Source organism: Dryobates pubescens, chromosome 13 (assembly GCF_014839835.1).
Source record: "Dryobates pubescens isolate bDryPub1 chromosome 13, bDryPub1.pri, whole genome shotgun sequence".
NCBI lineage: Eukaryota > Metazoa > Chordata > Aves > Piciformes > Picidae > Dryobates > Dryobates pubescens.
The window spans coordinates 13,979,851-14,001,436 of NC_071624.1; the positions used below are offsets into that span (position 1 = coordinate 13,979,851).

The window sequence follows — 21,586 nt, forward strand, 5'->3', positions numbered from 1 at the left end:
GATGTATTATGATGATTATCTAACAATTCAGCTAATAGAGCCATAGAATTGGATGAGCTTTTTGTCAATTCTGATGTCACAGCAACAGGGACCTTTGACTGAAACAACATTATGAATATTGGATAGGATCCTGCAGTGCTGCTCCTCTGTGCTATGATATTGTCCAAGGATGAAGGTTATAAATACATGAGTTAAACTGTTCCCTTTCTAGTAGGTAAAAACAAAGGAAAAAAACACCCCATAATCAGGTTCCAATACACAGCTAGATATAATATAGCTTTTTCTTTATATATATATATCTGTATATATATCAAGTAAAAAAATCTAAAATAGTTGGAAGTAAAAAATGGAAAAAATAGCTGATTGTGTTGTTATTATTTTTTTTTCTTTACAGTGACATGGTAGCAAATACAAGACAAATGAGTAATAAACCTTTACAGAAGGAGTTCTGGTCCCATCTCCATCAATAGGGCTCAGACTAGAATAGAAAATGGAACAAGGTGAATTTTGACTTTTGGCTACAGCTTCTGCAAGTGACAATGATGATGTTAAGACAGAAGGAAATTTTTGTGTTTTATACAAAATAAAACAAAACTCCAAAGTGTTTTCCAAAAGACCTTAAACACCGTAGGGTAAAATTTACTTTTGAACCGAGGGAGCAAGCACAAAGCATCACCAAGTCCTGCTGAGGCTGAAAATACTGTATACACTTATCCTGGCCTCAAAATATGCTCATTTTGTGCCATCTTACCACCCTATCAATAATAGATACATTTTTTTTCCATCTCTGCAGCCAGTAATATGAAAGCAAAGCCACAAATCCATTGAATGGACTGAGCCAGGCATGAGACTTGCAGTGATGCACAAGTGGTTGGCTGCCCTTTGTCCAGTAGTGAATTTTCCCCAGAATCCTTTACACTGAAAAATGTCAATTGACTAAGCTTGGCAAAAGGTCACACTGAGCCCTATTTTGGCTGTAGAAAAGAAAGAAGTACTAGTCTCAGCATCAACCAAGATCATAGAGACAGTCAACACAAAACAGTATTTTTCCCAGGTGTCTGCATAATAATAACATCATGTTTGCATATAGAACAGCTTTTGCATTATTGCTCTACTTATAAGAATATAAGGAACTCATAACAGACTTGCACATTACAAACTTAAGGTTCTTTGGTGAAGAATGAGAGAACAGTATTTTCACTGTGATTCCATCAGAGAAGTCTCCAATTTTATCTGTTGATCCTTTGGATCCTCTCGCAAAGGAGGGAAAGATATTGTGTCAGCTTTACCATGGCGACGATGGCGACCCCGCCAATCATCATGCAGGTGGGCCAGAAGAGGGAGTGGAACAGCACGTTGGAGCTGTACAGTTTTGTTAATATCACATTCTTCTGAACACCTTCAGGGTCATAGAAGCAGGAGAAGCGTTGGTACTTCCTGAAGTTTTCCATCACGACGTTCACCAGCGACATGGATTCCTCATAGTTCTTGCCGCACTTGGGTATGTATGAGCACTGGGAAGAGATGAGAGAGAGAGAGAGAGAAAGGCATCTCCAAACCTGATACAATGTCTGTTTTCAGGTGCCAAACAGGGAAATCTCGAGATGATTATGCTTTTCATGATAGGAGTGGAACACTATTAAGCTAATAATAAATTTATCACAGACAAAACTCAATATTTTGCGCATCTCCAGAATTTCCCATTGGAGAACTTCCAAGTGCTGTTCAAACATTAATGCTTTAATCTGTACAGCAGCCTTGTGAGATAGGTGAACATATTATTATTGCCAATTTACACATGCAGAAATGGAGCTGATGAAGTACCTCTTCATCTTAAGTGGCATGCATATGTTCATAGTTAGGTGGGCAATTGACTCTTTGTAAATACAAATCTGGCAGCTCAGCTCTCGCTTGGATCAGATCAAAGTGATCGTAGTGGACACAGGAATTCACCCACAGAGGAGAAGGCTGATGAGAGATCTTTATACAGATTATATTATTTTTTTTTTCCCCCTTGGGGAGTAATTCCTCAGAGACAAACAGACTTGGAGAAAACATTGTTTTCCTACTGAGAACCCAGAAGACTTTGGTTCAACCTCTGGTTGAAAATCAGCCTGACTATCAGGCTGGCTCTTAGTCTTGCTTTTACTCTTGACCCCAGCTAAAATCCAACAGTCCCTTCTCTCTTAAGGTGCTGCTTGAATTCCAGTCTCAGTCACAAGGAACACAAGATCTGGGAGTGACACTGTCTAAGAGTTTCAACCTGGCATTCCCAAGGAATGCTAAAGGCAAGTTAATTAAGCTGAAAGGCAAGCCTATAGAATCCATGCATCGAAGACATTCCGGGTAACATTCCCAATGAAGTAGTAGAGGCCATCCCTGGAGATTTTTAAGACCAGACTTGATGTGGCTCTGAGCAATCTCATCTAGTTGATGTCCCTGCTTAATACAGGAGGGTGGACTAGATGACCTTTAGAGGTCCTTTCCAACCTGGTGCATTCTATGATTCTACGAACATGCAGATTTGTGGCCTTGGCCTGTGCTGATCATTCCTTCAAAGAGCTAGTGTAGGATTGTGAAGTGGGAGACACACAAGAATTGAGGCCACATCTGGATTTTGACCTAGAGCAGAAACATCTGGATTTACTGTTGCTGCTACTGGGCTGGAAGAGGATTGGTGAGAGCAGCTGAGGGCCTCTCACTCCTTCCTCTTTTTAAGACACGTCCTCCCCTCCATGCTTGAAGGTTTTCTAGAGCTGCACAATCCCTGTGCAGGCAAGAACTGCTTCAGAAGGGGTGCAAATCTGCTGCTTAGCTTCTTGTTCAACATACACGGGGTGACCTAGCAGGTCACCTCTCCCTTGCAGTTATCAGCGACTGCAGGTCCCCACCATACTCCCAATCAGTGCTACCCAATCTGCTTGTCCTGGGCCAGCATCTCAACTAATTCCAGATAATTTACCAATGAAAAAAAAATATGTTTTGATTTAAAACAAAGTGACCTATGGCTTTTGATGATTATTTTTTAATTCGTTTTTATGCTTTTTTGTCTCTCTGTTCTTTTTTATGACTATGCTGAGACTTCTTTTTTTTTTTTTCTTTTTCTTTTTCTTTTTGTAATTTACTGAGACAAGTCTCTAGCCCTTGTAATGTTCAAAAGATTAATCTCATAACAGGATGTGATTGATTCATTGGCAAGTTTATTAGCAGAGAATGTGAAGCACGACAGCAAGTTAGTCTGGCGTTAGCAGACTGAAGCATTAAGGGTAGAGCATGGCATCACTGCCATTATGAATATTTCATAGGGCTCTAGAAATTAGAGATGGAAAATAGCAGAGAAGTAATATCTCATCCATCTTCCTGCTGATGCAGGTCTGGTCCCTCCGGGATATTCTCCTGCACTCTGCCCAGTTTTGTCATAAATGTCCAAGGCCACAAGCCCTCTTCCAGTGCCTATGGCTCTTCAGCAGGTCACAGTCTAAGAAACAGGACATTTCTCAGGGAAGTGTCCCTCATTTTCTTTTACCAAATGATGTGCTGTTGCTGTCATGACAGCAGTATTTCCAGCTTGGATTTTTATTCTTGTGTTGTGGGGTTTCTTTCTTGCAACTATACATATTTGTTTCTTGAACTCCTGTGAAGTACCCCAAGGAAGGAGACTAAATGAGGATTGAAAGAACCTGAAAGTGTTCAAGTCCCTGGGGCCAAATGGGATATACCCACGGGTGCTGAGATAACTGGTGGATGAGGTTGCTAAACAGCTCTCTCTTATATTCCAAAAGTCATGGCCATCTGGGGAAGTCCCCACTGACTGGAAAAGGGGAAACATACCCCCTATTTTCAGAAAGGGAAAGAAGGAAGAATGGGGGAACTACAGGCCAGTCAGTCTCACCTCTGTGCCCTGTAAGATCATGGAGCAGATCCTCCTGGAGGCACTGCTGAGACAGAAGAATAATGAGGAAGCAATTTGGTACAGTCAACATGGCTTCACTAAGGGCAAATCCTGCCTGACAAACCTGGTGGCCTTCTATGAAAAGGTCACAACATTAATAGGTGAGAGACAAGCAACTGACGTCATTTACCCGGACCTGAGCAAAGCCTTTGATACTGTCCCGCATGACATCCTGATCTCCAAGCTGGTAAAATATGGGTTTGATGGATGGACAACTCAGTGGATAAAAAGCTGGCTTGACAGCTCCCAAGACCTATCTGGGTGTTCCTCTGTGACCTGTGCTAGATTCTATGGTCCTACTCTGGCGGGGGGGGTGGACTTGATGATCTTCAAAGGTCCCTTCCAGACCCTAACATTCTATGATCCTGTGACTCAAAGTCTGCAGAAATGCCCCAAGAATGCAGTAAGAGAACTCTGACTGCCTGAAGGTCCAAGGATTTTGAAAAGAGGCCTGATGCTGAAGCAGAACTTGAGCTGTTGCCTCCTACACCTGATGGTACAGAGGCACCATCTATGTTGGGCTGATTGGGCTGCCCATTACATGAGGGTCTGTGAAATCCAGTTGTGCAAAGGAGATTGACTCGATTTGCCTCTCAGCCAAGCTCCTTGTCCTGAAACCATCCTTATTTCCAGGCTGTGGTCTCACATGCACTCTAAGACATGGATGCCCTTTGCTTTATCTGCTGTCTGCCTCATTCCAGTTCTGCTGAGCTCCTGGAGGCACACTGACCTCAGCTTTGGGGAGCTTCTTGGCACAAGGGTTCTCTGTGTGCATTAATTTTGGGTTATGGGGTGCTCCTGGCTTTCTTCCATACCTCAGCATCTCTGAGATAGCACAGGGCTGGTTCTGCCTTGCTGATGCTTGCTGTGTTGCATAGGTCACAGGCAGAAAAGGAGGTAGACATGGATAATGGGATGTTTGATATTTTCTTTGGTTTGATCTTCATTTAGTTTTCTCCAAAGCTTGGCTGGGAATTTCACATGCACAGCTGTTATGCTGTACCTGTGGATGTAGGCTACTAAATTGATGCTGGTTTAATACATGTCTGCATTGTCAAACACCTGGAGATCTGAAGGTAAACAATGTCTGGCGCTCTACCTCAAGTGAAGATTCTGTGATACAACATGAGAAAAGTGGTTCCTGGTGCTTGCAATCTGATCACAACAAGGACATACTAGACACTCACAAAGAGAACTTATTGCATTATTGTTTCCAGCTCTACTTTCCTAAGGTAAAGGATTGGATAGGTACCCTGTATGAACTACTTCTGGACATGTCCCATCCACTCGGTGTAGAGTTGCTCAGGGACTTGTCCAGTCAAGTTATGAATATGTCCAAGGGTGTAGGTTGCACAACACTTTCAGGCAAGCTGGGGGCAGTTTCATTTAAATCAGTGATGTCACATTGAAAATAATATTGCCAGAAAAGCCCCCAGCTCAGGCCGGGGAGTGAAATGTATGGCTCTTGTCATGTGTCTGCAGTTGGTGCTTGTATCCATGCTCAGCCTGCAAACTTTGACAGAATGTGCTGTGACAATCTTTGTGACAAAGTGCTCAGGATGTCAGTTTGCTGCACTTTTGGAAAGTGCAACAGGTTTGAACCAAGGGCTGAAGGAGAAGATTTGTGCCTGTGGTGGCCTGATACTAATTCTAGCTGACTGAATTCTCTGGTCCCAGCCCAGAAATGGGTCTGCTGTGAAGAGCTGGCTCTGCTTCTGAACATCACTGCTCCTGTCCTGCAGCAGGCAAACCCCCTTCTGGGTGATAAATGGCTGGACCTTCAGCAGGAAACCATGAGATCCCCCATAATTTCTGAGTCTCAGGCAGTTATTGCTGGCATAACCATGATTCTGGTGATTAAACCCTGCTTGTTATCTCACTTACAGAGCAAGAGTATAAATCAGCAGTAGTGCTGATGACATAAAAAGGATCAAAAGGGCGCAATATGAGATTAAAATGAGGTCTCTAGAACTCTTTTAGCTACTGCAGCCCTCCCTCAGGGTGACAGCTTGGCTCTGGGGTCTGGGTGTGATGGGGCATTCACCGGTTTACCTCACACAGAGGCTCTTACATCTTCCAACAGCTGAGGCAGAAAAGTGTAGCCATAAAAGCATTTAAGCCACCATGGCTGCAGTATTGGCAAGGGGCTGGAGTTGTCCTGAAGGCTAGAGATAAAATATGCACACTGAGAGCAATGAAAAGCCATGAGAGATCTCCTGTGCTTTCCTGGGAAAGACTTGGACAGCAAGACAGGTATCCACTTACTTCCCACTGATTCCCACCAGACACTGCCAGCAGCAGGCTGCATGTCTCCATATAAATTGCACCCACTCCTTACTGCACCCCATGAGCTGACAGCCAGGTTAGACAGCAAGTCTCCTGGATTGATTGTTATTTAAAATCTAAGTGCGTTTTGCTCCATCCACAGTAGCTGGCAGGGAGAGGAGAGAGACGGGCTCCAGATGCTGCTCTGCATGTGTGGCGCTGCTCAGTGAGGCAGAGAGAATGGCAGGGGGATGCTGACCTTTTGAAGGTCACTGGTGTTGGCCTTGGAGGGTAAGCACTGCGCCCTACAACAGCCTCATTAATGTCAGGGCTCAGCGAGAGAGGAATGGGGTTTGTTTTGTTTATTTGTCAAGGAGAAAGACAGGAAAAGCAAACCTAAATAGGTGAGTGGAGAGAAACGGCTAGCAGGCAGCCGGAGCAACCCAAAACCAGCGGCGCTCAGGGCTGCTCCTCCTGCTGCAGGGGACCGCTCTCCAGCAGGAGCAGTGGGAGTGCCTGTCCAGGGAGCTACGAGGGGTTGTACCGATCTGAGTCTGGAGTCTTTACTAATCCCAGCCAGGCACGAGAAGCCAGGTATTTTATAGACATTGCAAACTGCCATTCAAAACAGCGTTTGGATTCAGGTCACATCACTAGCACCGTGTCAGGAAAACCTAGGAATCCTCCTGAGAGCACAGCTTAACCTGTAAAACAACCTTGGGCTGGAGAAGTATTAACTATGCCTACATGAAATTAAGAGGAGGTGGCATCGGGGAGAATTTCAAAGTCCATTTCAGCAAGCGAAAATCATCCGTAACAGAATGTGCAGTTTCATGTTGAATTTCTTTGACTTGTTTGAATCCAGTAGAGCACAGAGACCAATCTGATCTATTATAATCAAACTTTGGCATGAGCATCACTGGATTTTTCCTTCTGTCCCAGCAGAAAGTGGAGTCTGTCCTGCCACAGGCTTTGGGAACTTTGAGTGCCTCTTTTCTGCCCTGACACTGACCAGAGGGTTAAGATGGGAGCACTCTTCTGCATTTCACACTCCAAAGCCAGAAGACTTCATCTCTCAGCCACAGGAACTAATTACCCAGCAGAATAACCAGCCCAGTGCAACCACGCCATGCTTTGACTAATTTTAATATCACTTCATCTTAATATGCAGAAGTAATTTGGTCTGCTGAGCTGCTGCCAGAAATAGAAACACAATAGGTTAGGTTGTCAGCAGCCTGAACCGGGGCTCTGCTATTACGGCTGCGCTCTGCCAAGTGCCCATATTTTGGGGTTTGGTGACCTTGGAAAACTAAGTAGTTAATGCAAATCTGGCACTTGCAAGTCTAACGACTTAGCTGTGTCCTGGCTCACTGCAACCTGCGGCCTTAGTTACTGAGGCACTGTAGATATGAGAAAAGGAAGGTAGGCAGAGGGACATTTCTTGGTCTGATCTTCCCTTGCTCCTCAGAGGGAGCAAACAGGCACCTGCGAGGAGGTGGTGGCTGCCTGGCTGTGATGCGCAGCCCAGCGTCAGCTGCACAGCTGTGGCTGTGGCCAGCGGGGAGATGCCTTCTGTGTATCTGCCGCCTTCATTACAGCCTCCAGACAGGAGCTGTCTCCATCCCACCTGGATGGAGTTATGCTGGATTTTGTACTTGCTGAAGCAGAGAGGAATGCCACTGCAGATATGGGATCAGAGAATCATTTTGGTTGGAAAAGACCCTTAAGATCATTAAGTCCAACCATTATCTCACTACCAAGTGTGGTGCTAAACCATGTCACTCAGTACCACATCTTTGCATTTTTTAAACACTTCTAAGGATGATGATTCAACCACCTCTGTGAGGAGCCTATCCCAGTGTTTGAGAACCCATTCAGTGAAGAAGTTTCTTCTAATTTCCAATCTAAATCTCCCCTGATGCAACTTGAGGCAATTTCCTCTCATCCTATCACTTGTTATTAGGGAGAAAAGACTGACCCCCACCTCACTACAACCTCCTTTCAGGTAGTTGTAGATAGCAATAAGATCTCCCCTGAGAGAGAGGTTTCCCCTGAGCTTTCTCTTCTCCACAGTAAACACCAGTTCCCTCACCAGTTTCTAATAAGATCTGTTTTCTTTAAAAGAGTTCTTTTGGCTCAGCATCTGGAATAAGGGAAGATGTGCAAGAAAGATGGGCTGACTCTTTGGTTTATATATGCTCCAAAGCCAGGCCTTTTCTTTTAGTGCTGCTGCTTTTATCTTGACAGTCCCTGCTCATCAAATTTTCATCATCATTGCAGCATCCACAGGGGTAAGTACTGTGCTGTGACCCCAGTGGCACAGATGGCCTCAGCAGAGATCTCAGGGAGGAGAGTTTGTCACCAGAGATTGAGGCACAGACATGTCTGCTGTTAGACATGGGGCTCTCATCTCTGGCTGTCACCTTGTCTGGACCTGTGTTAATAAGGCCATTTTTATCCTCAGCACCATGGATGCTCTGACCACATCACTGGGTGTTCGCTATCATGTGGAGTCATACCCAGGGGGGAAGAGACTTGTGCACAGCTCCTCAAGAATATCAGTATGACAAGTCCTCAGTGCCAGCCTGTGCCTGTAAAGCATGTGTAAAGGATAAGGGAGGCTCCAGCCACTGGGGAACATCACCTGGTATGGGATGAGCTACTCTCCCTGTGCAGAGTGGAGGCAGAAAACAGCCCTGCCTAGAGATGAGCTCAGTCTGTGCACTGATTTCATCTTTCCCTGCTCCATACTTATCAGTGAAGGAGGAGCTGGAAGCCTTATACTGCTTTAAAGCAAGGAATGGGTATAATAAGGTGAGCAGCCCTCCAGCAACCCATTTAGGAAGAAATTTTATTCTGTGCTCCTACCTCAGAATTAATTTTCATTGTTTCCTCGGTGTGGTAGAGCAGAAGCTTCTGGCCAGAAGAGGTGAGATTAACATACACCTGGAGGCAGGGGTACTGAGAGATTTTCCAGCAGTCTGGACCGCAGCTAAATGAGCAGTTGAAGGTTTCTGTGATGGATGCATTGAGGAGCGAGCACTGAGCCTCTTCTGTCCAGACACTAAGTAGGAAAAAAGAGACATTAGAGCATGGCAATAATGGGCAATAAGCAGTAAATGCAGCTCAGGCTTTCCATCAGGGATGCACCAGGGGGCATGTTGTAGGAGATGGTACTTGTTGAAGGGCTTTGAGCAAAGGCTGGGCTCTCTCAGATTGCAGACAGTGTATGATTCTGTACTACACAAAGTTAGTGCTTTGGGCACAAAAAAATGCCTGATTCTGTCATGTCCATGCATAAATGAAAAGGAGACAGGAACTTTTATTCTAGAGAAGGTATGTCTGAAGCCAAAGGGACTCAGCAGAGATATCAGTGACAAGAACTGAGCAGCCTGCCCTGGGAAGAGCGCAACACACACGGGTGCTGCATATGATGGGACACCTTTGACCAAGACTTGATGGTTAACCACTAAGTCCAGGTCAATTTAAAGTGAAGGCTGGGGGGATGACTGCATTACTAGGGTATGGATATTCATTGCATGAAGAAAGATGCATGCAGCTCTGCCTGGAAAAGCTTTTTTCTAGTGGTATCCTGCTCAGTTTTTCCTAAGTTAAGACAGCAGTTGTAATCATTCTGGAGGCTTTCAGCTTATCTCCAATTCAACAAAGACTCAAACTGGAGCAATGGAACCTGGATGTGCACTGGCAATAGTCACCTGGATTTCTTGCATGTATTTAAAAATTCTCAGCTATATTTTCCTTAGGGATGAGAGCAATGGGAAGGGCACACTAAGGGCTCTGTGAAAAACCCTTCACAGCCTGGGAGAAGGCTTCACCTCAAGGCTCCCCTTTAACCCCACTCAACCCTTCAACTCACACCCAATGTGGCTGTCCTGCCCCTCACCATGGCTGGCCTGAGGGTATCCTTGCCCCTTGCCAAACCTACAAAAGCCTTTATATGGTGATATCAAAGATTTCTGGCTAAGTCTCTTGGTGTTTTACTTTGGCAGTAATTCTGCTTGTATATTCTGTTTTACATTTATATGCTATGATTCTGGGGGGAAATCAAGTGAAAGGATTATTCCCCCCCCCATCAGGCAGTATTTTGTTGGAGGGGTATTACTATTTGTAAAGGAGAATAAACCTTAAGGACATTTGGCTGGTGCAAAGAGATGTGACAGCAAAGGTTCCTGGGTTGTCATCTGCTCCTCACTTTTACCTTTGTGACTGCTGTTTCACTCATGCATGGGGGTAATAAAGCAACACCTACCTACATGAGACTTGTGAGAAGATGGGATATTTGAGACTTTGTAGGTGCTTTGATATCTTCTGGCAATTTTTCACATAGTTTGCAATATAAATCATCTCTTTCCACATGAGCAGTTTTGACCTTAGCAGCCTCTGCAATTGACCCTGATATTGCTGAAAGGTCTAGGAGAGCAATTTGGAAAAGCAAATGCTCTTAGATAATTAACAGGTCTTGATCTCTTTTTCAAAATCTAAACTTTGCCTGGATTTAAAAAGGAGACAACTACCTTTATCACACAAATTAGATGCTGCAAATCAGTGCAGTTTCATCTCTGGCACCATCTTTTTCCTTATCATTGCAGGGTCAAGAAGCAGTATTTTCTTGTAGATGCACCAATAAAATTGAGGCTGCTTACACTGGTTAAATGCAGGCATTTACTGTACATGTCTAAAGAAGAAGCCTGTGGTGGATAAGCCAAATCGTGCCAGATGTTGGTTTCTGTTTCAGGGTGGGTTTGGGCAGACATCCTCAGTCACACATTTAGCATTCTGCTAACTGCATTGATCAGGGCAGGAAAGAATATTGCCAACAGACTTCTTACAGTCTGGGCTGGATTCTAAATAGGGCTGGCGCTTGGAAACTGATTTTAAACACTGCTAATGAACCCAGGCCAAGCTTTCTGCCCTGTAGCAGAGATGAAAGTCAGAGATGGCTTCAGCAAAATCAAGTGCAGTGCAGTAATGATGAAAGATGATCTTTCAGCAAGTTACTGTATTTCAGGAGGATTTCACTTGTTAGAATTAAAGCAATAATCTGCATGGAAAATTGCATACTACAAAGTAGCTCCATTTCTTCTGCAGATTAATTCTCCAGCCTCCATTTGTTTCTTGAGCCTGTCAAACATTTTTGCTCTTTTCTCCTGAGTTTGATGTGCTTTGCAACAGCAGCCCCTGAGATGCTTACAGGGTTCAGCAGATTGCTGGCCAGCTGATACGGATATTATACTGGTGTTAAACTGCAGCAAGTCCAAAGCCTATGGATCAAGATTTTGTCAAATAGGGATCTAATTTTTCCCTCACTTATGCCATTATTATTCAACTTGCTGTCACTGTAGTCATGTTTGATTTATACCGGGGTAAGGAAGTGCAGAACCAGACCTGTGCTGATGGAAGGAAAAATTGTGAAACTTAAATAAAGAGAGTCAAAAGAATAAGCCTCATGAAGTCAGCTGGATAAGAGAGTGTGAGATCAGGGCAACCATCATGAAATTACCTTTGCATGTAAGACCGCAGCAAGGTGATTCCCAGGAGGAAGTACATCATGATAGAGCACACCATCATGGCCAGCCCGAGGAGTATGGCCCGGTCTTCTCCGGCTTTGAGGGCTGTGACTGTTTTCCTTTTGTCCAGTAGGTCGTGATCCCTGATTTTTTGGTAAATATTTCTGAGGTTGAAAACAATACATTTTTATGTGAAGTTCATGTTTACTCAATGAAGTCTCTACAGGGGGAGTAGTTCCACCTCCATACCCATCTCGTGGGAGAGAAAGGCTTAAGGGTCCTCAGGTGTCCTTTTGCATCGGATTCACTCTGACCTGGTGGAAACTTATTTATCTCCAAAATAAATTACAGACATTTCTGAAAAGGTAACAATCTCTTACAGCAAATACAAAGATTAGACACTTGTGCCAGCTCAGTAAATCCTTCTTTGGTACAGCTTCATTGGCTCAGTTGAACTATACTGTGGGTGAATTTGACCTGTCAATGCCATCTTAGGCCCCTAGAAGTTGTTTAGGTCTAGAAAGTGTCTTTTCTTCAGCTGAATATGGCAACAGGTCTTATGTTACCATAGGTAGAAAGTAGCCTGAAGAAAGTTGCCACTAAAATTACCTGAAAGGACCACATTAACTTTTGATTCCATACAGGCTAGTGGTGGTTTGGGTAATTTTCCACCCTGAGTGCAACTCAGAGCTCATGAAACACCAGGGGGATTTTGCAATTGGCTTCTGTGGGGTTGTTATTTGATTGAGGGCTTATTTATTTTATCTACAAAATAGGTTTGTGCAAGCCCAGTTACTCATTGCAGTGAAAACCCTCACCAAAAAATTATCCACCAGAGCTATTTGTTCTGGGATTTAAAAAAAAGAAAAAAGAAAGAAAGAAAAGAGAAGATACAGCAAACCATTCCCCCTTCAGCAGAGAGTCCTTTGCATTTTCTAACCATGAGTCCTCCTTTCATCTCTGAGCCTTTGATGATTCAATGGGTCATGAGGACACAATGGTGAAGAAGGAAATATTTGAGTACATTTCAAACACACTCAAACTTTGTGGGTTTAAAATGTACTTACAGACCTGAGGCTGGTCAAAATCTCCTGTGTTTTCTGTTATGGTTCTTTTGAATCATCCAGGCAGCACCCGAAGCATGTGAACCGCACACCTCTGAGCCCTGGCACCACCATAACATGGACAGAGGAGTACCCGTGGGAGAAGTTCCTCTTCTACTGTCTGCAAAATGGCAGGTGAGCAACATCAATGTCACTTTGGGCTCTAGCAAAGCCACCGCTCGTTTAAGCTGAAACCATCAATTTTCACGCCACCTTGGGAAAAAGCAGGGTGTCAGACCAACCGTGTAACTTACATTCACTAACAGGGGCAAAGAAAGAAGAGTAGAGAAAGATGTGAAACCACACATAGGCGCAGCAGAAACAGGAAAATAGGTTGAATCATAAACTCCCTGAAAATGGAATTGGATTTGTATTTAGATGATGAGTCATAGCCAGGAAAAGCACATATGGTTTGGGGTTGTATAGCAAAAATCTTGCTTAGATGGTATTGCAGTCGATAGACTCCCAAAACTAAGATCCTTTGAGGTTTCTTCATCCACCTGCAATTTGCATCTTTAGATGTCCATAGCCTCTCTTCAAAACCATCCTTTAAAGCTTGTCAGTGTTTTCCTCGTTGGAAATGAAATGGTAATTCAGCCTGTCAAAATTTTCTCTGATGTTGAGGGGAAAGCATAGATTGTGAACTGGCAGATGCAATTGCCTTCACAGAAGTAATCTAAGAGTAATAATCGAATGTTACTTTTCTATTATTATTTATCAAACTGTACTTAACTCTGAGAGCTGCTATTACGATTTGCATTGCTCCCAAATGGAAGCAGGCAGGAAGGCAGACATTGTCAAGCGGTTCCAGCACATTAACCAATCACACAGCATAACTTATGTCAGTGTGTGGACATAAAAAAGGCGCAGCGCAATCGCTCACTAATGTCATCAGAGCGGCTAGGACATAAAAGAGGTACAAACAGACAATTTAAAAACAAATAGCTAATTGAGAATGGTTACAAATGCTTCCTGTGAGGCCTGGAGCCAAGAAATGTGCAATGAGAGGCTTTTTACAGAGGGACTGAAGGCTAAGTCGTAGAAATGATCTCTCTGGCAGGTGACTGGCAAAGGGGACAGTGTGCAGTGACTGCCTGCCAGGTGGATCTCCCATGCTCACCTGCCGCAGTAAGTAAAGCTAAATAAAGCTCTTCCTCGGGGGTTGTGCTTGAGGGATGCTCTTTTGCAAATATTTGTTATTCAAAGCCAAGAGCAACAGCAGAGTGGTGGCCTGCTGCACCTTACTGAGGGCTGTTTTCTCCTGAATCCCTGCCAGGAGTCACTCTGGTAAGACAGGTGGAGGTGTGTGTGGGGGTGGTACGTGCCAGCACGCAATGCACTGTTCCAGATGCAGCCTGGGAGGCATGGCAAGGAACTGTCCCTCCTTCTTCTCCCTGCTCATGCCTGTGCTGGGGAGGTGGCAATGTTCTTAGAATGATCCTGGAACACCTGCTATTACTGGACTTCACATTTTTGGTCCTCAAAGCCCTGGTTCTGAGGGACACAATATGTTGTGCAGAATATTTTGCCACCAGCAGAGCAGCCTCGGCATCTTAGCTGGAGTGGCAGTGGTGGCCTGCATACATGTGTGTCCTGCTCCATGGGGGAATTTTGTGTGTGTGAGCTTTTGGCACAGCCCAGGGACCTCTCTCTGCTTGTTGAGTTGGAATTGTGCCGTGCTTAGCTAGTGGCTTTTGGATCCCAGGGCTGCTCAGCCACAATTATCTGACTGCTGCAGTGTGTTTAAGTACAGATCACTGTATCCCAGACACTAATCATCCAGGTGACTCCATCTCATACTTGTGATTGCCTGTGATAACTCCATAAGTATGCTACTGAGGGGGACTATCTGGTTCTAAAGGTCTCTGCTGTCAGAACATGGGGTCTCTTCATTCTGTGAAAAGACATTTACTAGAAAGCAGGCCTCCAAGGACAGAAGGTCTTTCTTCCCTGGATAACTCCCAAATTGATGTTCTCCCCCGCTAAATCTCCATGTTCCTTTTGTCAAATTGCACAGATCTAGGCTGGCTGCTTTACTTGGGCTCAGCCCAGGGAGAAACTCTCAGCTGTGGCCATTCCTGCTGGGTACAGAGCACAGTTTTCCCTATCCATCTCTCTCTGCATAGCAGCAGTGATGGGATCCTTCTGCAATGTGGTCAGCAGACAGAGACTTAAGGAAGACCTGTGTGATGAAATTAGGTAGCCCAGCTATGTTAGCCTGAACATGAAACAGCCAAGGACAGTTACAATGCTGGTCTGAGCTTACTGGTCTTAGTAAAGATGTTCTGTGTCTTCTGTAGAGTTGTTGACAATTGCTGCAGCCAAGACTTTTACTTGCCACCATGAGGTAGATGACCTTTTAGACCTTGCAACTTTGCCTGTGTGAAGGACGAGGCATACCAACTTGCTGTGTGCTCCGCTGGCACAAGTCTGCTCTGCAGCTCCAAGATGTGATTAATTTATTGACATGTGTTAGGAATGGTTCTGTACAAAAAGATCTTGCATCTGGGCACTGCCACATAGAGCAGGAGAGGCTAAAGTAATGTTTCTTCTGACCTGCTACAACAGCTCTTATTTAGCTCCAAAATGAATAGACCTAGAAGATGTGTAAAGGGGGCCAATTTCCTCATTGAAAATCTAGAATAACCAGGCACCTGCACTTATTTTTATCTTCATTTATTTATCTTAAACACAAATTGCCTACCCTGAAAAGTCTTCCTTTGCAAATGAACCATGGTGTGGTGCTGAGGGAGATGTCGCCTCCTCCAGCAATGTGTGGCCATGGGGCTTGTCAGACGGGGATACCTGCCTGCCTGAATTATTCCGAGTGACTTTGAAATCACATTCCCTTCTCTGATATCACAGTTGTCATGCAGATGCCACTCACACTGCCTTACGATGAGGTGTTTGCTGATATCAGAAATCTTTGAATGTAAGAGTCAGAAAATGCTCCTGTATCTTACCTGCAGAATTCCCAACGCTCTGGGATTTCTCTGCTCAGAAGCCAATTTCTTTACCTTTCTCTTTATAGTGTACATTTAGCTGCATCAGTTTTTGTTATTAGAGCTATGGCAACAGGAAATCTCTCTGGAACTCTCTCAAATGTCTCAGTGATGGCTGTAGAAGGATTTTTATTGATATGAACAGATTTTGTTCACTCAATTCCTTCCCTCTTCCCCACCAAACTGGACAAATCAAACCAGAGCTTTGGTTTTTCATGCTTACAATATTGTGGCAAGCCTAACATATGGCTGAGAAAGAATGAGGACCTGGATAGTTCTCCAAGCATAAAAAGTGGCAGCTGGGGAAGAGTGGATGTCTAAACCAGCAACAGTATACATACATTTTGGGCTTGAACCTGCAAAAAGAGATGCCTGAGGAATACCTTTCACCCAGGAGGAGGTGATTCTTCCACAGCAAGTGTCCTATTGCTGCACAGCATGTGTTAGGTGACAAGTTCCCTGCTCTACGTGACAGTCTTCCTGTCTGAAGTTTAGAGAACAAAATCGTCTAGGAAAAGTTAATTTAGGGGAAACAGTTTCTCTAAAATGCTTTGCCTGCTCGATATAGTGATACTGCTGATGACCTTACACATGTTAAAATCACTGCCAGACACTGGCAGATGAGTTTCTCCCACCAGCAACACTTGCTCTGTGTTCACACTTCTCTTTTGCAGCCCTGAGGCTGTGGTCAGCACTCTCCTATTTTCTTTCTCCCTTCTGCACTTTCCTTCCTGCATTTTATTCATCTCTCACAGGATATGAATTGTTCCTTCTGTACAGCTCTACAGGACCACTTGGGAAATAAACCCACCTGAAGGCTTGAAAAGGCACCTGAGATTCCTGTGGCTGGTGTGTAAGCGTAGAGATGCTGCTCCTTACTGCTCTATTTCTTCAGGCAGGCAGAGGCAAGTTCTGCCCAAGGTTTAAGCTGACCAGACAACGGCTAGCCCTGTTTTGCACAGCACGTATCCCAAGTTAATAAGTCCCACTGCCAGGCATAGTGTGAGTTGAAGGCCATGCTAATCAGGAGCACGTGGCTTACAGCCAGCCCAATGTGTGGGCAGATATCTCCTCCAAGTGTCTAACCTTGGCCCATCTTGTCCGTGACAGTGTTTTAATGCAGAAGAACATTAGCCTGGGGAAAATTCAATTAAAGAGGAGACTTGCAGAGGTACATGAGGCAGTTAGATAACCAGCTCCAAAAGAAAGCCCATGGAAACCTACTGCCAAACTGGCCTTTGTGGCTGCAGAATATCTGGGATTGGATTAGCAAGAGCCAAACACCTATGCAGCTTTTGCAGCAAAGTTCTGCAAATGGTTCAATTGTTTTAAGAAATTCAGCATCCTGAGGGCATCTCTACTGCCTGAGCTCCTGAACATGTTTCTCAAGCAGATGCAAGCAGTAATGTCTCATTAGAATAACTGAAGAGTGTGCTTTGCTAATTGGCAATGTAGATACATTGACCTCCGGTTTTGTTTCACTGGAGTCTGATTTTTTGTGATTACATTTACTAGTCACAGCAAGGAGAACTGAAGGAGAGGAGGTAAGGAAGGGAAAGGGAGAAAGGAAAGAGAAGAAAGGGGAATGTGTCCAGTTGTGCCAAGACAAGCTGTCCAGCAACTCTCGCTACAAAGGAGAGACGTTTTGGAAGGATGAGTCTGAGCATTACAGACAATTGTTCTTTCATCAGTGATATTCAAATTCTTTCATTCCCAATTGAGTGCTGCCTTTGCTGTGGACTTAAAACATCTCCTTCCTTTTCCTTCTCTTCTGTGTAATTCCTTGCTCCTCTGGGAGATCCAGTAGCTCTCATTTATTGCTCTGTCTCCTTCACCCTGTTCCCTCCAGCAACATTGCTTAAGTGGGCTGATGAGCTACCAGCTCACTTTCAAGCCCCTTGTCATCCCCCAGCTATTGTGCAGTTTATTGCACACATGCACTGCCTCCCACGTGTATGCATATAAACAGAAAACATCTCTGACAGCATCACCCAGATGTGTAAAAGCTATGTAGGGCAACGATCTGGCTGCGGCAGAGGAGACACCGTGTGTGCTGTCTGGAGGAGGGTGCATAAGCCATGTGGGGCAATGGCTGGAAGCAAGACAGCTGCCAAAGGGATAAAGGCTTCACAGGGATTGGAACTGAAACTGAAAACTTGGGACTGGGGATTTAGTGTGCTTTTAAATGTGCAGCTTGTGTGCTGACCTCAGAGATGACCATGGTGTGCTGTTGGTGTCCTGGGAATAAGGAAGACTTTGTCCATGGCTCTGGCATTGTTCCTCCACTTTGTTTTGTCTTAGCACTCTCTTTTGCCTTGGCCCTGGCACTTATCAGCTGGTGGTGTTGTCGGTGGAGCAGTAGCCCTGAGGGTGAGGGGCAAGGGGTGGACGCTCTGTGTTATGCATTCTGCTTTCTCTAGCGCCACCACGGAAGAGAAGCTACAGGCCACATTCCTAAAGGTTCAGAGCCATTAAGGACAATCAGTGTAGATGCCATTTACCTTTTCTCATCATGTCTGTAAGATGTAGAGCTCCGGCCACTGGTCCAAATAAACATTTTAGAGGATTGCCCAGTGTTGGCTTTGCTCGCTGCAGTGGGACGATGGAAGGACCTGGGGGAAGAGGGATAACTTTTGTCACTGCCCATCCAACGAGGCAGACCACATTATATCCACTGAGCCAAGTCCCCTGTGGTCATGTCTTGTGCGCTCTGAAGATGGACAATTTGCTAACTCAAGGTGAGATGTAAAATAATGGGGATGACAGAGCAGCATGTGGGAATGAAGGATAAATCTCATCAGCCCCACTTGTACAACATGACACTAGCTCCTCAGGTTTAGCTGCCAAGGATTTGCACCAGGGACAGGAAATCTTTGGTAGTTTAAGGAAATGTAATAGCTGTATCCAGTGGCCTTGTGGCAATATTTTGGGGGGACAAAGTGGCTATTGTTTAAGCACATTCATTACAGGTTTTTCGGTTGTACTGCAGCTCTCAGTAAAGCAAGGCTCTCAAGGAAGGTGTCTGAATGAGACAGAAGAATGAGGTGCAAATGCAGCATTTTGTGACAATGTAACTAATGTGAAGGAGATGTCTTTTCCTACAGAGAAATTATTGTCCCAAGGCCGCTTGGCCAGACCAAGTGTTTGCCCAAGGGTTTCCTTGTTTCACAGCAGGGTATGAGACCTGCTGTCTTCTCTTAGGCTCTCAGGATCTTTTGAAAAGGGGGAAAGTCTGTGGGGTTTCATTTTTAGGACTGAATTTGAACCCTGCATTTCAGTTAGATCTAATAGATTTGGAAATACAGAACTGAATGTTGCTGCTCTCTTGTGCTGTTCCAAGGCACATTCACAGTATTTAGTGTAACTCCTAGCAGATTTTTGTTACCCTAGACTAACTGCATGGGAACAGCATCTTTCCAGGTGGTAACTTCATTGTCAGACTGGAAGCATAGACAATATTGGACCCACTAGTGGGGCTACAGCTCCTGTCATAGCTTCTCCTTTTTTTTGATCCTGGTTTTAGTGAGGCTCAGCTAAAATCTTGATATCTGAGAACTGGGCCCCTTGTGGTGAGGGCTGTATTTTGCCTCTCTTGCACAGCACTTTGTGCTTTCCCTGCATTCAGGGAAAAGCTTAAGAGAAAACCCAAACATTTCAGATACCAAACATTTTAATGTTGTAGTTTTTCATACACTGGGGGCCATTCTGTAGCTTGCTGAAAAATAAACCTGACTGTTGATGCCGTCAGCAGAGAAGGCACATCAATTCCTCAGTGCTCCTCATTTGAAAAAGTCTGTAATGTCACTAGCTACATAATCATGCAAAGAGCTAATTTCAATATTTGCATAGTGGTGAACCTGGGAGAATACTTCAATCCTGTAGAGGTGGCTGCAGGGGAATACTGACATGGACAGGAGCCAAAAATCCATCCGTCCGCAGACAGGCTGATGGGTGCCAAGGGACTGGGCTCTCCATCTGGAGTCAGCCCAGAGCCCCTCCACAGGGCCTATGACTCAAACCCAGGCCAAACTCATGCCCCATTTGGGCAGCTAGCTGGGCAAACTGGCCAAATTGACTTTGCTACCTCCTCACTGATGGGATTCTGCTACTGTGCTCGGAGATGCTGTCCTGGGACTGGGACTTGAAGGCAGGGACCTTGCTTGGATAAGAGACAGAAATATTTGATGAAGCTTTTATGCTGCATTCACAATGAATTGGACAAGGAAGATAGGAAGGAGGACAGGGATCTCCCTCAGCCCTTTGTCTGACTCTGTTGTCATCACTACAGCTCTGAGACCAAAAAAAAAAAAGACTTTTCTTTCTCTACAAGAACTGTAGTTTAGAACTGGTAATAAACAATAAGATGAGGCACTCTCTCCCAGAAATAACTATAATTTAGAAAGAGAAACAGTATCTGCCAGGGTCTAATCAATATAGCTACTGACAAAGTGTTGTTATAGTGATGTTGACCATAAATTTTGGTTGCAGGACCTTGGTTCTGATCCTCGCTCTGGTCTGTAAGGTTACACCTTCACTATCTCAGACAGTAGAACTGTGACCACACAGCTTGCACCAAACAAGCTGGTGTTTATGCATTGAGCAATGCAGGAGGGCTCAGAGCAACTATCCAAGGGCCTGGAAACCACACTGGATATTGGACCGAGACCTCTCCCAGACTGAGGCCCTTAAAAGTGGAAAACAAAATTATGTAGCTGCCACTACATCCTCTAGGATGTCACACATGAACTGCATGACAGGAAAGCTTGGCTGGTTGTGCTGCCACAGCCTGAGTGGTCCCAGAGCCATCAGGAGATAGTGCTGAATGCTATTAGAGAGTCTGTTCTTAATTAAGCAAAACTTCAGCTCACACTGGAGGTGATCAGCAGCTTCTGTCACCTGTCTGAGGACAGAGGGACACCTGGACAGGACTGCCTGAGTGAGGAGGCAGATTTACAAACTCCAGAGCAAATTGCAGGGGCACCACTGGGTTGAGAGCTGGGTGGGAGAAGCCTGTCCTACTGAGAGGATGCCAGGGAAGGAAGAGGGGTGTGCCTTTTCCCAGCAAAATCAAAGTGATTTCAGACTCCCTTACAGTGCCAGAGCCCTGGAGCACTCCATATGTGATAGCATTCTGCCTGCTTCATTAGTTGGGCAATCCAAGCTACCCATCACTATTTAACACACAATTGCACACCAAATTTTGTGTAAAATCCTAGCATTGATGACATCACAGCAGCCACTCCCGAGGTCAGATGTAAGCAACTAAAGTCCATGGTTGCTTTAGGCAGGGCTTAGCTGTTAATGTGAGAGCCTTTTGCACAGCAGTAACAATACAAACTCCCCAAGACCCTCCTTTGAAGGCCTTTGGAGGATGTGTGACCTAGAATAGTTGCAACATACGTGACTGTGTCCTGCCTCACCACATCAGTTAGCAAACTTCCATGTCTTTTTCCTCCCCTAAGCTGATTCCAAAGCAGGACTGTGGACCCTGTTCCTTCCCTGTCCTCTCTCTCCTCCCTGAGTACAACAAACAGCAATTTGTTTATTTTTTTGCCCATTATCTCTGAGTCAGCTGCTGGCAATATATTTTTACCATGCAACATGTAATCAGCCTGTGAAACTCATTACTGGAGGATGTCAGGCTGGCATTTAGAGTAAAAGGGGGTTGTGCTATTGCTTAGACAGAGCACCTAAACTTATGACAATATCTGTTAAAGACAGTTTAGGAGAGGTGCT

The 21,586-nt window shown here is 44.7% G+C and overlaps 1 protein-coding gene across 5 annotated transcripts in view; it reads right to left on the bottom strand.

Moving 5' to 3' along the window:
- Nucleotides 1-755: 755 nt before the first annotated feature.
- The window catches only part of LOC104302998 (calcium-activated potassium channel subunit beta-2), a 167,777-nt gene continuing 146,946 nt past the window's right edge, over nt 756-21,586 (bottom strand). For 3 of the 5 annotated variants that reach the window (XM_009903572.2, XM_054166660.1, XM_054166664.1), the window contains 4 exons: nt 18,352-18,462; nt 11,739-11,909; nt 9,086-9,281; nt 756-1,514 (listed from right to left, as the gene is read on the bottom strand). In XM_009903572.2, coding sequence (XP_009901874.1) covers nt 1,230-1,514; nt 9,086-9,281; nt 11,739-11,909; nt 18,352-18,407 — 708 coding nt within the window. In that variant the 5' untranslated portion in view covers nt 18,408-18,462 and the 3' untranslated portion in view covers nt 756-1,229. The remainder of the gene's footprint in view (nt 1,515-9,085; nt 9,282-11,738; nt 11,910-18,351; nt 18,463-21,586) is intronic. The other 2 variants (XM_054166661.1, XM_054166663.1) reach the window with 2 other exon arrangements.